At 38.5% G+C, this 16,457-nt stretch overlaps 1 protein-coding gene across 1 annotated transcript; it reads right to left on the bottom strand.

Moving 5' to 3' along the window:
- Nucleotides 1-7,685: 7,685 nt before the first annotated feature.
- LOC310945783 (creatine kinase U-type, mitochondrial-like) lies at nt 7,686-14,010 on the bottom strand (the record flags this gene model as incomplete). Its single annotated transcript, XM_083911991.1, has 10 exons — nt 13,880-14,010; nt 11,549-11,717; nt 11,059-11,257; nt 10,881-10,976; nt 10,552-10,773; nt 10,359-10,444; nt 9,412-9,535; nt 8,980-9,114; nt 8,642-8,767; nt 7,686-7,802 (listed from the first exon to the last, which is right to left on the bottom strand). The coding sequence occupies exons 2-10, from the start codon at nt 11,692-11,694 to the stop codon at nt 7,686-7,688; spliced, it is 1,251 nt and encodes a 416-aa protein (XP_083768117.1). The 5' UTR covers nt 11,695-11,717; nt 13,880-14,010.
- Nucleotides 14,011-16,457: the final 2,447 nt, after the last annotated feature.

The raw sequence follows: 16,457 nt of genomic DNA, 5'->3' as shown, positions 1-16,457 counted from the left end.
AGTGAGTAGCTTCCAGTGTGCTAACATAGACACAAACACTTTAAAGACTCCAGAAGAAATAAGTATAATCTTAGATCAGATGCTTGCACTGTAGTCATAGAAGAAGCCACCGCTGTACCCTGCAATTACAGGCTACTTGTGTGTGTGTATATAATATATATATATATATATATATATATATATATATATATATACAATGTAAATGTTGTGTATTCCAGTGTATAAAAATATTTCCTTGGCAATCAGTATTAAGCAATGACGCATGTATTTGTCTTGTGTTTTTATAATCCAATCTGTTCCACTGTCATAGTGGTTGATCATTAACTCCCCTCCCCCACCCAAAAAATGTAAAAGCTTAATACCAAGCGAGCAGAATAATACACCACAATGTTCTAAAACTGTAAGAGTACAGGTTTGCTTGTGACCCTTCTCCATCCCAGCCCTAATCTCTTACAAACTGTACAGCTATGGATCCTCAGTTTGAATGAATGTGCAGCTCCTAATGGGATTATCCCACAAGCCTCAGTGCTCTTATTTCCCTTGACTCCCTTCTAACTGGCTCGCTTTTGATCTCTCTCCTTACGTGGAATTAATCTCAAACCTGCTCAGCCGTGATGATTCAATTAACCAGCGGATGTCTTTTTTCGCTCGATGTGTTGCAATTTTCAGTCTTCATTAGAGAATTAAAGATGCTTTGGAGGCCATCAACAGAAATAAAGTCTGATTATTTGTTTCTCTCACTGGGCACAGCAGTCTAAAATACTCTGCGATGTATTTATAGTGGCCTGTGATGGTGGACTGGAAATTTGTTTATCACTTGTCCAAAAGGCCAAAAGGGGTCATAAGTCCTTGTGGATGAGATGTGAGCCTGTCCAGAAAGAGACATGCTTCTGTTATTTACAGCACTAGTAACAGAAAGAGTAAATTATGTTTATTTAAGATATTATTCACACTGGATGGGTAAGTGAAGGCACCACAGAGAGAAAGATATGTTGCTGTGCTTCATTATTCTTTCTCTCCCTTTCTTGTTCCCTTTTGTTGAGCTATTATAGATGACTCCACTCATAAAGGTGTTTTTCTTCTGTTTCTGTCTCTAAAACGTCTGACACTGATGATCCAGAAATACTCAGGCAACTGGTAAACAAACAAAACAGTAGCATCAGAACTAGGGGTGCAACAAGCGAACATTGTATGACAGTGAAATGTAGAACAACATTCAGACAATCATCGTTGCACAGTGTTTTACACATTACCACTGGACATCCAAACATTGACAGAGCTCAAGGTTTTTAACACACTAGTAAAACAATGGTTGAAACTGAAAAACACCTGTGAACACTGACCCTTAAACACAAGGCACACGCACGTGCGCCCACACACACACACAAGCACACACACACTCTATAAATGCCTGGCGCTGAAATGGAGCTGGTCTATGGTCAAATTAGTTTTGACTAGAAACCTGTACATTTGGCATCTATTTTACATGTTATATGAAAAATGTACAATGTATTTGTCCCTGCTCAATAAACTTCTAATCTAATCTAAATCTAGTGACGTTTATCTGAGCAAAGTTTGTCACTAGAGAGGGGTTTTCACATTATTCTACCGAAGGAGGAGATGCAGGCAGCCGAGGCTTTGTGTTCGTCCACCCACCTGTGGGGCTCCAGGAGTTGGACCTGCCATACTGTGAGTGGGCAATCTGTCCAAGGTGCTCCGCTGCCCCTCCGCCTCCTGCCTATGGCTGATCCTGTCCGATGTGTTTAGTCATCTTGATGAGCCATCTCTTGCCTTGTTCAAGTTCTTTCTAAATATTTTTGGGACATTTTAAGCCTTTATTATTGAGAGTAGAAAGATGATAGGAAGAAGAAAATTGGTTGCCATCTTAACCCCAAAGCCAGAGGTGCACCTCCATGACAGGTTTAATCTTCAAACTATAGCTGTGATATACATGTAGTGGAGTAAAAAGTCCAATATTTGTCATGATACTCTCTAGAATTGAAGACCTTTTGGTTAGTATATATGAGAAGGTGCATACATTCTAGTATTACGGTCAGCTCGCCCCCAGTTTGGAGAACCATAGGCACAGAAATAAGACAATGTACAGCTGTGGGTGGTGGCAACAGCAGAAAAATATTTTAGCCATTAAAAAAGGCTCGTCTAACAAAATCCATATCAGTTTAAGTGCAGGCTATATTTAGAATATTTTCACCTTGTTGTCAGAAAGTCCTTTCCTTTTGGGACTACATTTTCTCTACTGTAAAACTCTTATTTCTATAGTACGCATAAACACAACAGTTGATCTGTGGCTGTTGTAAAACAACATAACCTTTAACTCATCACGGAATGGTAATGATGAGAGGAAAAAAACAAATTTGTCCATTTACAGCATCTGCAGCTTGCAGAACTATAACAGATCAGATTTTAGTTTCCATAATCTAATCAGCACCAAAGAAAATAAATAACATGATCTCAAGGTTTAAAGTGTAAGAGCAGCCAGAACAATCAAGCATCTTTATCCTGTTACTGGACAGCTTGGCTCATACTGGAATTTGTCTTGGCAGCAAATAAACCCCCACTGATATGTAAATATACGCTACACATGTCTGATGGAAAGAACATAAATCAACCTTACTTCACAGCCAGACAAATATAGATTGGAAGCATTGCTCAGAATATGTGCTACCAGTTTATACATGACCTCGGCTTCGTGGCTCTCTATTCCACTTTAGAGAGCATTAACTCCATCTACATCACAAGTTAACATCAGCAACTGACCCCAGAGCAAATGTATCACAACAAATTACATATGGTACATTGTTCAAACACTGATATGTGATTTACTGTCAGAGTCTGTTATGACCTACAATACAACAAAAAAAAAGTCGTATTCTGTTCTGCATCGTCAATTGGGGGAATTATCTGCTGTTATTTATAAACAATAATTAAAAAATGTCATATTTACTAATTTGATACTGCTCAGTTAATTGACAACATGACTCATGAAGCTAATTTTACAGTAATGGAGTGTGGGGATCCTGTGCAATAGCTCGTTTTGCATTGATGTGAGTCAGACACTGTTTTGACAGTGATTCAATTCTTAGTTTGCAGTATAAATTAACTGTGTGTGGGAGTTAATTAAAAAAATTAACTTTTTTTTATGTATAATGGATATTTTACTTCCTGTTATTGATGACATATAATATAAAGCCGTATTTACCACAGCCATCAGAGAATAACTGCTAACTGATGAATACAGTTTACACACACGCCATGGAGGAGTTGTTTTCTGAAACTGGAGTGATTGCATAATCGTTAAACCCCAGTTGTTTTATCAAGCCTTTGGTTTTCCAGACTTTATTAGTTCGAGAGTCACTGAAGAAACAGCAAAGAACAAAGCAATGTAAGTTTGTTTATATGCAGTCACTTGGTAATAAACCAATAGAGATCAGGCTGATAAATAGCTGGGTGCAGTCTTGCTCTGCTCTTTCAGAAGTGCACACTGGGTCAGCTGGTGGATTCTGGGCTCATGACTTCACTTTCAAGTGTCCATTAATTATATAACTAGAATATAATTACCCCAGTAAATCAAACTGTGGCCCCTGGCTGTCATTGGGTTGTAAACTTTTTAAATGTTCTGCAGATTTTATTGAAGCATTTTGTTATTTAACATCACTTATAGCTGATATTTTGTAACAAAATAGATTATGATTACACAAAATACAGTTTACATGCGTTCCCATGGTTTACCAAAGTTTAAAGTACTTCACACTAACACCGCAGTATCGAATACTTAGGCAACATTAACATTAACACTACTGCAAATAACATATCAATAATGGAAGATTTTCAGGAGGCAGATCCTTCAGAATAAGTGTTTAACAGCCAGATTGCCCAAAAAAAGAGAATTGAAGTATATGAATTAAATGTATTTGTTTGTTATGATGACACGATGCATTTTGTTCACATCTTTGTTCTTTGAACTGATATTAGATATGCAAATATGAGAACTGACGAAGACACACACATTGTTGTGGACCATTCTGAAGAATTTGCGTGCCACTTTTTGATTTCTCCTATGCTGCCCTCTACTGCCTGGTTTCATTAACTACACACATGATGATGTATTGTGTACTTAGCAATTAAGAAGAAGAAGAAGAAGAAGAATTACTTTATTAATCCCACACGGGGAAATTGGATTTTTTTTTTTCACTCTTATTATTATACATGCTACACACACAGACCCGAAATACACACATGCACAAACAGGGCCTATACATGCAATTGAGGAGAGATGTCAGAGCGAGGGGGCTGCCAGTGACCAGCGCCGCGAGCAGTTGGGGGTTCAGTGCCTTGCTCAACAGCACCTCGGAAGCGCCCAGGAGATGAACTGGCACCTCTCCAGCCACCAGTCCACGCTCCATACATGGTCCACACGGAGACTTGAACCAGCGACCCTACGGTTCCCAGCCAAGTCACCTATGGACTGAGCTACTTCCGCCCCAAAATACACAATTGAAGTATTTTCAAAACAAATTGTTATTCACTTTAAAATACAGCTTGTATGAATTAGCAAGTCAGATATGGTTTGATTTAGATTTTTTTGAGGTATTTTTTAAAGAGCAAAATGACTCTGGCAGTCTGAAAGAGTAAAAGGTGCAACAAAGGTGTTTGAAAAGGAGCAGAAGTTGGTAAGCTCTCATCAGTATTTTCTTTTTAGAAAATCAACGTTTATTTTGTAACAACAGTTTATATTTGGTACATTTCATGCTACAAATATTTAAGTAGTGTCAGTTAAATGTGGAAGAAAGTGAAAACAAAAAAGACAAAATTTGCTTTGAAAGGGACATTCACAATAATTAAAGATATACAGTGAAAAAAGAAAATTTCTCTAAAAAGTCTACAAGGATTTTCAATTTCAAATGCTTCAATCACAGGCTGTAAATTACCACTGCCTCACACTGGATGGTTCCTTCACGTGTGAACACTCAAAGCACCATTGCAGATTCAGATTTTTACAGCATTAAAATGTAAAAAATAAGGACATTAAGCTTCAAATGAAGAGTGTAATGATGGCTAAGGGAACTAGAAGGAGAGGAACAAAGACTCCAGTGTGTTTAGCTCCATTACACAGGTCTCCACCACAGCATCTGACACCATCGGAATATATATTATTGCAGATATCACTTCTCATGCATTCTTTGGTGATCATATTTTCAGCAACTGCAACAGAGAAAGACCATAAAAGTTCCATAAAACATGTGATAAGAGTCACAGAATTACAGCCCAGACTGAGCAAATCAAACCATACATGATATCAAAGTCACATATGATAGTAAATTGAACTTACCAATGGTGGTGCCACAGCGGTCATAATTTTTAGGACAGTTCCATATCTCAGTGCAGGTACCGGGGTTTGCACTCCAGCAGGTGAAACACTTCAACCCACACACTGCAGGCAAAGGAGAATGTAAAATCTTCCCCATGAACACAAATACGCTGAATTTCTGTATTCATTTTTGTGCTGATAGCTCATCTTTATACTGCTCTTACCTGCTGACAGCATCATGCAGATGAACACCGGAGCCAACCACAGTCTCATTTTGAGTCTTAGATCTTAGTTATGAAAACTGATGTCAAATACAAATTCTCCACTTCCTTGTGTGTTTTATAGCGTCAAGAAAAAAACCTACCACACTGACTTAATACCGACGAACCTATGATTGGGCAGTTCTCATCAGAGTGTCCCAGCCTCTTCTAATGTTTATTTGTTCATGGTTATTGCTCTCTACAGTCCCACTAATGTATCATCAATTCATTTTTTTCAAAGGAATTCTGATGTCAATAAGAGTTTGCTTAGTTGAAACTAAACATTTGTCTTGTGTGTTTGTAAGGCATTCATTCCAAAACACTTAAGCAGTCTGTGGTGAAGCAGAGACTATAGCTGCCACACCTGGAGATGTCAATGTGTAACTAATCAATGTGTACACATCCAGAAAAGTCCTTGGCATAATATTCATAGTTATATAAATGTAGGCTTCCTATAGGTATTGTACATACTGTATACTGATGATGTACTTTTAGTGGTTGAAAATCACAGTTTTAACACTGTTATTGGTAGAGTGTGAAGTACAATCTGACTATTCACTATCCCTGCTCAGAAAATCCTTTTTAGCATCCTTCAGATACATCCAAGCCTCATTTAGATTATGATAACTCCTGCATTGATTCTTCGCTTACACATACTCAAACACACAGTTCCCAAGCTCTTTACAGTTTATCTCTAATAGCATTAACAGATCCACGTCATTAATCTGCTACCAGAGACGCAGAAAGACTCTCTGAGCAGCAGGATTTAAAAGGACCATTAACCCATAGTTGTATTATAGGATGTGTTCAGTCAATTTTAAGGACTATTAACCCAAATCATTTAAACTACTAATTTCTCATGTCAGGATGCCTTTATTTATAAAGTATAATCCCCAATTCTTCTTGCCAAAACATGTAAATCAGATGAAATCGGTTATACTGTAGTGTCACTCAGCCTGTCTGCTGACTGTTGGTAATGAGCTTGGCCTTTTACCCCTGGATTAAAGGCCTTAATAGGAGGCAGGTGAATGCCAGTCTAACTACCAGCTGCTGAGGTGTAATCCATCCTTTGGACACTTTTTTATTTTGTTTTTTTATACTTCTTTATGCTTTGTTTATTTATTTTTTCATCAAAAGCATGAAGCTTCTTGCTGCAGTGACAGCAGTATATAGTCTCCTTTGTGAGTCAGGACAAGAAAGAATTGAGCACTTAATTATAGAGTGGCAAAGGTCGTGACATTATTGTCCAATATAGCCCCATCTTATTGTGTCTGGCAGTCGGCCACGGCCTAACAACAACGTCTCTGTCTGAGGGGGAGGGGCACCTGGCAGAGCAGTGGGTGCTGTGAGTATGCACCTTCCTTTGTGTACACTAGAGTTGTGAGTTTCTTGTTTTGCATTAGTTTACCGCAATAATGCTTTAATTACAGCTGAGACTTTCTAATTTAATCTAACATTTTGTTTGTCTTTGTGCTTTTGAGGTAAACAAATGTGATTTGGATAAAAGTACCAATACAATAATGTACAAATACTCCATTGTAAGTAAAAGTATAAAACCTTACTTAAGGAGAGGTAGAGAAGTATGATCAGCAAAATGTACTTAAAGTTTGAAAAGTACTGCATAAAAATGGTCCCTGTGACTGATATTATATTACTGATGGTGATGCAAAAATACAGCATTTTGTTGTTACGTACTTTGTCAAGTGTTTCATCATTTAGTCCTTTAGTCCAGTGGTTCCCAACCTAAGGGTTCTTCCCTCTAAAGGATCACAAGATTAATCTTGGGGACCTGAGACGATTAATGGGGTCGGACCAAAGAAAAACAGACACAAATGTGTTTCTTCTGGGATTTCCCTTTGTTTTGAAATATTGGAGAATTCGTCCTCAAACTGTTATTTGTTTTACACCACGGAGGCTGTAAATAATACAACTCAGTTCATCAAGAGAGTTTATTGTATTTATAATATGTGTACATGTGCATGTAATTCAATACAGTGCTACAGTATACATGCCATGAATATCTTGTAAGACCAACAGTTTAATGACCTATGGTTGGAGCACCTGCTCTATTCCAAGTTTCCCAGAGGAAGTGATGTTCACTTCCTGAACTGAGGTATGGGGGGTGGGATCTTGATATCTTGCCCCCTCTCCAGCCTCTTCTCACATTCAATTAAGTAGTTTACGCCATCAATCACTAATTGAGCCAGCTCGACCTGTGGACACATGGTAACTAGTGTCAAAAATCACATCCTCTCTGTTCAGATTACATTGGAATAAATACCCAAGCAAATGACCAGCAATGGTCCTGATACTTAGCTAACTCAGTGGTTCTCGCAATGTGTCACCAGGGCTCAAGATTCTGCAGGATTTCATTACATTTTATAAGAACAATATAAACAAACAAGTGAAATTAGCTGGTTTGGTTTGAATAAAGTGAGTGTGCTTTTGTACTTTTTCACTTACACTTTCACTAAGACTACACTTATATTGCACATTCAATCAACTTCTAGTGAGTAGTGACACCTGAGTAGTGACACCTGAGTAGTGACACCTGAGACCATTTGAAGTTGAAACGCTGTCATGTACAAATAGAATTATCAGTGTGCAGGAAAGAAAATCAACTAATTTTACTTTTCCCATCCCATTGCAAAATTCACTTTGAACATTGTGCTCTTCTATTATACAGAGTTTTACAAAAGTATACATGCTTAAATTTACCATCAGTAAAATATCATTAGGTGTAGCTTCTACACGACCACTCTTTTAATTACATTACATTGCAGCTGTCTTGTCAGATTTCTTTTAGTTTCAGTTGCCTGTGTGTAGAATACATACCCCGCTGACATGAGAAATGTTCAACTAAAACCAGGGGACTTTTGCTCCCTGAGTTTATGCTCTCTGAGTTTATGATTTCATATATATATATATATATATATATATATATATATATACATACAGTATATATATACCATATACCATATACCATAACCATCTATGACCTATAACTATATATATTTTACTTCAGCTGTTGCCTTCCTCTTCAAGTACTTACCTCTGACTTTCCCAGACGGTCGTTGTTTGAGATGTCGACGGTGTCTCCGGTAGCAGCCGTGTCGACGCCTCCTGTGCCTCTCTTCTGTAGCCTCAGGTTATCTAGGATCTTTTTGAAGCGAGGGTCCTAGATCATAAACACCACACACATAAAATAATTTTAAGAACTTCAGTAGGGAATATGTGTCAAGATTAAAGATTACTTTATTTGTACCTTGGGAAATTGTTTTGTACATAAAGGCTCCAAAGTGCATGGAGCAGACATAAGTGCATTCAAATACATGCAACATAGCCCCTCATTTTACATCTAATGAACTGCCAGTGTGTTTGCTGCATTACCCTGCTGAGAATGGGCAGGCGAATATGCACACCAGCCCTGAGTCCTGTGCCGAGGTTAGAGGGGCAGGTGAGGACGTAGCCCAGACGCTCATTCCACATGAACTCCCAGCCTCTCTCCTGAATTAGATGCTCCACCTAAAAGTTACAAGAAAAGACTATTTATTTTACTTTTTAGAACACACATATAAGAGATAATTTCAACAAACAGAAGATTGTAGATAGGGCCCAGTCTCTTCTTTATGTGGTAATTATAAGACCTGCAGTATATCACATAACCCATCCTTTATGTTGTTTTTTTATAAAATAGCTTAGTTTAAATATAATCTGTAGGCAGTTATGATACATTTTACAGTACTTGCACAAACATAAACTATTTCAATTGGGGAAAGAATGACTTTCCAAAATCCCCACTGGACAAAGAGACATGCATACCTGTTTGAGACCTCTGCAGAACCTTTCAAACACTCTCTTCATGTTTCCTCCTTTCTCCATGGATATGATCCTTGTGTGGTCCTCCTCATTGATCCAGATTAAGAAATTCTTCTCGTTGTTGTGCCTGAGAAAATCAGGATGAATTAAGCTCCAATGATATTCATGTTAGCTGCTGATGTAACTTAATCATTCAGCAATTCCTCAAGTGGGACGTGGGGGTTGGAGCAACACTACTTTATAAAAATTATTCCATGGTTGGAGTTATTGAGGAAAACAGAGCAGTTGTTTGAAAAGGATAATTAAAGGTTTAAAACAGGAGATGAAGTAACCAATTAGATTTGGTCTGGACAAGCAGTTTTAAGTGTAAGTTTTGGGATAGGGATATATTAAGCACTACATGTATAGGAAAAATAGCATTTCTATGTTTTGTAAAACTATTGAATAAACACACTGGATTCTAGCAGTGAGAGAGTCTGAATCTGTTGGATGTTTTTGGTGATTTTAAGCCTCACAGCAATTGGGCCACAGTGTTTTTACATAGAAAACAGAAAACAATGTGATCTAATGCTACTGTATAGTCCACTTCTCTCCAGTATTTGTCCTATAAACTGTACGGTGATGGTGCTTAATGGTGTCTGATGATAAATAACATATTGTTTGTCATCAAATAAGACGCTGCTACAATACTAAAATGGGATGCGGATGGTCACAAATTAGCAGTTCTCTTATTTGTTTTTCTGTTACTGTCTCAGCAAACTAAAAATCCAGTTGTCCCCAGCATAAACCAACCACTAGATTATGACTGACTCAAAGAAAGCACACTATTTTCAGCAAACCTCTAAGGATTATCTGTTCAAAAACTATGTCTCTTGGCACTCTAGACAAACTATGTAACTACAGCTGAGCTACAAAAACATTATTCTACACTAATTTTCCCCAAGTCTTACCAGATCCCACGAGCATCTGGCCAATCTCTGGCCATCCCAGCTGCGGTGAGCAGAGGTGACACAGGTTTATCAAAAAGGAAGTGCTCCTGATTGGCCGGTGAAGGGACAGAGGAATTTTGGGGATATTAGATGGCAACCATCATCAAAAAACAAGTACAGAACCTTGTCTCAATGTGTGTGATTGTGCACTAACATCTATCAGCTGTTGCTGCTCTCTATCAGACATCTCTGTCAGGCTGTAGTAGCGACCAGCCAGATCTCCCTTCAGGCCAGACAGAGCTGTCACAACCACACGTTCCACCTCCCGGCGCTCAGAACGGGAGCATGCAGGAGGAAGGCTCAGTCCACGGATGCTACGACCGGTACGGACCCGAGACGACAGCACGTATCGCTCATCAAACATTCCTGAGTTGATCTGTTAAGGAGAAAGTATTAGGTCAATGTGTGAAAGAGTAGATGCGAGAAGTGATGGATGTATAAGACAATGTGATGCAGAGAACAAATTAGTGATGCAAGTATAACCTTGGAAGCATCCAGGTCAGTGGGGTGCTTCATTGTGCGAGGGTCGTAGCCATTGTGTCTATCCTTGATAACTGGGTCAAAGAGCTCACCAAACACCTGATGGGAAAAATCAAACACTCAGTTTCCCTTCATTTTAGGACTGAAGACACAGCAACTCACTGTAAGCATGGACTCCAACCTCGTAGCTCTCCTCATCTCCAGCTACCATGCCCACAGTCTTGATGAAGGGGTGACCAGGGTTGTCCACCCCAGTCTGGATGCACTGGTCCAGGGTCCAGTCGTTGGGGGTTCTCTTGTCCCTCAGGTGTCCATAAATGGTTGGGGTCAGGGCTGCTGCCATGCAGTTGTTGTGCTTCCTCAGGTCAGGGAAATCAGCGCTGTAGAAAGTTATCAACAACTAACTTAGTCTTTGGACAAAATGGCATCACAACTGGTGGAGCTGTTTTCATGGTCTTGTCCGTAACCTTTCTGAGACACATATTTATTGTAATGAAACATTTGCTTGAGTTGTGCTTTAGTATTAGAATATAAGAAAATAATGTCTGCAATGTCTTTTTTCCATGTTTCCATGCATTGTGTCTCAATAAACTGAAATATCATCATGTAAGTGTTTGTTTCTGTGCAGGTGATTATTGAAACACAGCACACATACACACTCACACATGTACCTGGCAGGATAGAGCCTCCTCCTCTCAGCAGCAGCAGCAGTGTTGTCACAGAGGAGGTATCCAGTTGCCATTGTGCCAGCTCCTATGCTGGCCAAAATCACTGCCGTGTTACGGCCAGACATCATACGGGTGAAAGAGTTTGCCATGGTAACGTGGACTTGGTTATTACCTGGTGAAAGGTCAGAGAGCAAGGTTTACTTCCCATCAACTTCAAATGTGTTTTATTTATTTACCCAAAAAGAAATTTCCAGTCTGGTTACATCCTGTTGGAAAGTATTGTAAGTGAGCTTAATACTGGGTACCAAAATGTATCTATCCATACCGCATGTGGTAGTAGTTGGTTATAGTCTTATTTGGGAGATATAAATGTCAGGTTATATGTTTACTTACTTTGTAGCATACTGAGATACAAGCCTGAACTTTACTGCAGCAGCCTACCTGAATGTCACAGATGGCATTTGGAGGAAGCTGATAATTGGAAATCACATTGTTAAACCAGGCTGCCCAAAAGCACAGAGGAGAGCAGAAAGACAACAATCCTTAGCAGAGTATTCGTTGTACAACTTAGATTATATTTTAGTTGTTGCTTTTGTATTTAAATTACTACTAAATATATTCTACTTTTTGTATTTGTTGCTCTGGGACCACTTGTAAAGAAACACATTAAAGTAGTTCATTTAAGTCTTAAAGTGATAAAGTTTGTGAGGATACAGATAGAATCTGGTAATACGTTCCCCTCTGTTTGTCATGCAGTTCAACAATAATCTTAAATTCAAATTAAGATGAAATTAACACAAATCTTCAAAGGTACACACTCAGACTAAACGACTAATTGCATGAACCTATCAAATGCTTAAGTAACAGATACTGTCTGTGATGAGATTATTCTAGCAGCGGACAGCCTTCTGATTGGTCACTTTAGGAGAGCCACCAGCTCAGGCGATCAGATGATTTGTGATTGGATACTGAGAGACATACAGGTATCAGCATAGTTTTATAAGTCATTGCCCCTTTTAACATCTGTCAAATATCAAGTATCATAACTGACAATAAAATTATAAAAAAAAGACAGTTTATCTTGTTCTCTGTTTTTTTTAGGATTAAAAAAACAAAGTGGAAAAATAGATTACCAATATAAATGAATATTACAGCACTTCTATGAGATGCTGCTGTAACTTTGCACATTACCCAAAATACAAATGCAAATTCTGTATTTGCCTTAAGCAACTGGTCAAAGTCACCTGTCGCACACCCACACACACAGTATTGATAGTAGCAGTTGGTGAGGTTAAGCTGAAATGCCAGAGTTGGCATCAGCCCAGGACAACAGTGTGTGAGACAACACACGTATGATCCTTTCCGACATCCTGGGCTGATCCGCTGAGTTTACACAGGGCAAGCAGGAAAATAATAGAGACGGATCAAGTGGTGAGGAGGAGTCAAATAAACTCAAGAGAGAGAAAGAGAGAGAGGAAAGAAGTAAGGGCAAATTCAGTTTGAGAGGAGCTGTGGAAAGAAGACGGACACACTAGTTGATCCATAGGAAGATTAATCACTGAAAAAATCTGAAAGACTTGGGGGTGATAAAAGTGAATAAAGTGTTGGGGAGTGAGGGGCAGTATAGGATGTGTCTCATTAAGGTCAGGAGGAGGGGTTCAAGGGTAAATAGAGTGTAAACGAGAGGATTAGATGGATTCTCATCGGAGACTAGAGGATTAAATGAAGAGGGAAAGCAATGAAGAGAGGCACCTGTAGCCTTTGACCCTTCTGAAATGGGGAATGACGTGTTTAATTTAAAATTAATAGTCAGTCCTAGCTGTAGAAGACACTGCTGGAGATTTGAGAAATGGATGAATTTAAGGTAAACCATTTGTTGACAGGTGGTGTGTCTCTGTTAATATCAGGGAGATTAGGAATCCCTAATGCAACAGGCTGCTGTGTAGGCTGTATACAGTGTGCTGTAAATGTCCCCCTTGGAGCAAAAGGCTAAACAAAAGGCTGATACACCTGATGAAAAGACTGGAGTCTCTTTATGTACCATTCCATTATAGATTATTAAAAACATATGATAAAATACATGGTATGCTTATTAGCTCTTTATGCATACTATCACAACCATACATGTTCATTCATGTCTTTCAGTATATTCCTTTTTTTCGGAGGAAAGCCCATAGTTTGATCAGAAACACAAGTAAATTATGTTCAAAAGACAGCCTTAAACAACTGCTGTTAACAACTACTTAAGGTAAGCATGAGCACATAAGTAGGCAGGAAACGCAGACAGAGCAGCAAGAAAAAGAGCTGAGAGGTGAAGAAGAGTCCATCACTCACCTGAGTTTTGTCTGAAGAGTGGAGGTAGCGAAGGGCCTGTGTGTTTCGTGCAGCTCGGTCCAGATAGGCTCAATCTGCAGAGTGAGAGCAGACTGAAGAACAGAGATGGGATCAGAGAGATGGGGACACTGGCTCAGATTAGCCTCTCAATGAGCGACAGACAGAAAATCCTCTTTCTACTGTCAGTCAGCATGTCTGCCTGCCTCTTCACACATGCACTCACACAAATGCATGCACACACACAAAAATCTAACATGTGCTCTTCTTTACGATACAGATTAAAAGTCTAAAAAAGTCACAGTATGTTGAAAAAGGTCAAAGTATGTAAAAAGTATATAAAAAATAAGATTTTACAGAGTATCAAATAAAATCATAAAAAGTCATAGTATAGTGTGTCCAAAGACAGTCCTAAAAAGTAATGGTATAATATGTTAAGAAATATAATAGCATGATATGTTGAAAAAGATAATAGTATAGTATGTTGAAAAAAATCATAGTATAGTATGTTTTAAAAAGTAAGAAAAAGTCATGGTATAGTGTGTCAAAAAAATCATAATATACTGTACATTGTTGAAAAAAGTCTTAGTTTAGTATTTTAAAAAATTGTTCTAAAAAACTCATAGTATATTATATTGAAAAAAAGTCTTTGTTTAGTATGTTAAAAAAAAGTCACAGTAAAGTATATTGAAAAAAAATGTCATAAAGAAGTCATAGTAAAGTTTGGAGGAAAAAAGTTTGACAAGTAAATGATGGCCATGAAAAAAGTCTTAATATAGATAGATCAACCCTTGGAATAAATCCACCTGTTCTTGTGTTTTGTATCACTCAGTGTAAAGACCAGTCTCAGCACTGACATGGAGGTGTGGACAATAGTTTCCCAAGGTGCCACAATACTACACATACATGGGGAGTGCAGCAAAGCATCATCCTGTGAAGAATGCCTGCTTCTTTATTTATTTTACAGTATTTAAATCTAGTCTTAACTAACCTAATGAGTTGCTGGCTTTGACTGGAAAGGGCCGAGATGTCAACGTCAGCTAACTGTCATCCATCTGTCCCTCAGAAACAGGAGTCATGGTGGTTCATCTGCTATAAAACTCCCGCTGAGACAAATTCTTACAACATACACATGGTGCCCTTCAGCCTTCTGCCAACTTGTCACATCTCTGCGACAACATTTGGAACGGGGACTTCACAAACCCTTGCTCAACTTGTCAGGGATTCACGCCATACCACTTTTCCTTTTCACTTCATCTGTCTCTGTCTGGGCCTGTATTCCCAAAACATTTTATCTTACCACTAGGAGGACTCCTAAATAGCACTAAAACGTCTTAAGTAAGGGTGTTCTCTTAAAACCTATTCCCAAAGCTGCTGCGATCAACTTTTACTAAAGAACTGTGAGAAGTCTTAATCTAAGAGAAAGGGTTGCCCCCGTTGCTATGGATGATGTTATGTTTCATTAAACTGTGACTGGCTGTCTTGGGCTGTTTTGGGTCTCTGTCACTGAATTCTTGATAGAAATATTGCGGGAGGTATGTTACAATATCCAAATGAAGATGAAATAAAATGATTGAACATGAAACCAAGAATAATAAAGGCTACTGACTAGCCATGTATACTGTATGTGCAGGTAATTGACAGCCTCTTACATGACTGGCAGCTTGTTAACATGTCTGCATGTAAGAAGCCTTGTAATTATCAGACTACAATAACCATGACTGATAGTAAGAGGCGCAAACTAGAAGAGCCCAACTTTTTTTGCCCAACTTGAGCATGAAAGGAATGACATTATTAAAAGACAGTTCAGAGTCAGGATAATTGTAAAAGCCAAAAAAAGAAGTGTGAGAAAATATTGTATACATCCTGGAAATACAAACAGCTTTCCCTCTTAAAGGTTTCTAAAATGTTGATGCGATTACAAGGCAGTCTACTCTTAGACCTCCACACCGGATAAAACCCCTGGATGTTCAAGAGGATTTCTTGGTCTGATCATACAAAAATAATTATTTGTCCCCCATAGTTTGCAAAGTTTAGCCCCATATTGTTGTTGACATTTGTTTATGCACCTCGGAGTGCTGCATTATCTTGAAAAATTGAAAAAGGTAAAATTAAGGGCAGCTGTTGCCAGAGGAAGCAGATGCAAGGTAATATCATCGTCCAATGAAATGCACAAAAACATAAGGCATGTTGAATTTATTTCCCCTGCACCTACAAGTGAAAAATGCAAACAAATACACAAAAATGATAGTACAATACAAACATCCTGTATTCCCAAACTTGTATGTAAAACAGACACTCAGAATTACAGACGCAGTGCAAAGAACATGTTTTTCCTAAAGCAAAGCCTGAAAACATTTCCTCTAATCATTCTCGAACAGGGTTATTGTTTTATGTGGAAAGTTGTGTTTTCACTGAGGCCTGCATAAATTCCAACACTGCTACTCCATAACAACAGGCTTTTTTTTGCAGATGACATGGTCTAAAGACCATGCTTCACTTCATGAGCTACACTAAGAGACACATGTGCCAGATTTGATGGACAAAATATTGTTTCTATGCCTTTTAACAGAGCCTCCTG

Source organism: Echiichthys vipera (genome assembly GCF_963691815.1).
Source record: "Echiichthys vipera genome assembly, chromosome: 4".
Lineage (NCBI taxonomy): Eukaryota > Metazoa > Chordata > Actinopteri > Perciformes > Trachinidae > Echiichthys > Echiichthys vipera.
Note: the sequence above shows the minus strand (reverse complement) of the source record. Positions and strands in the feature narration are given on the sequence as shown.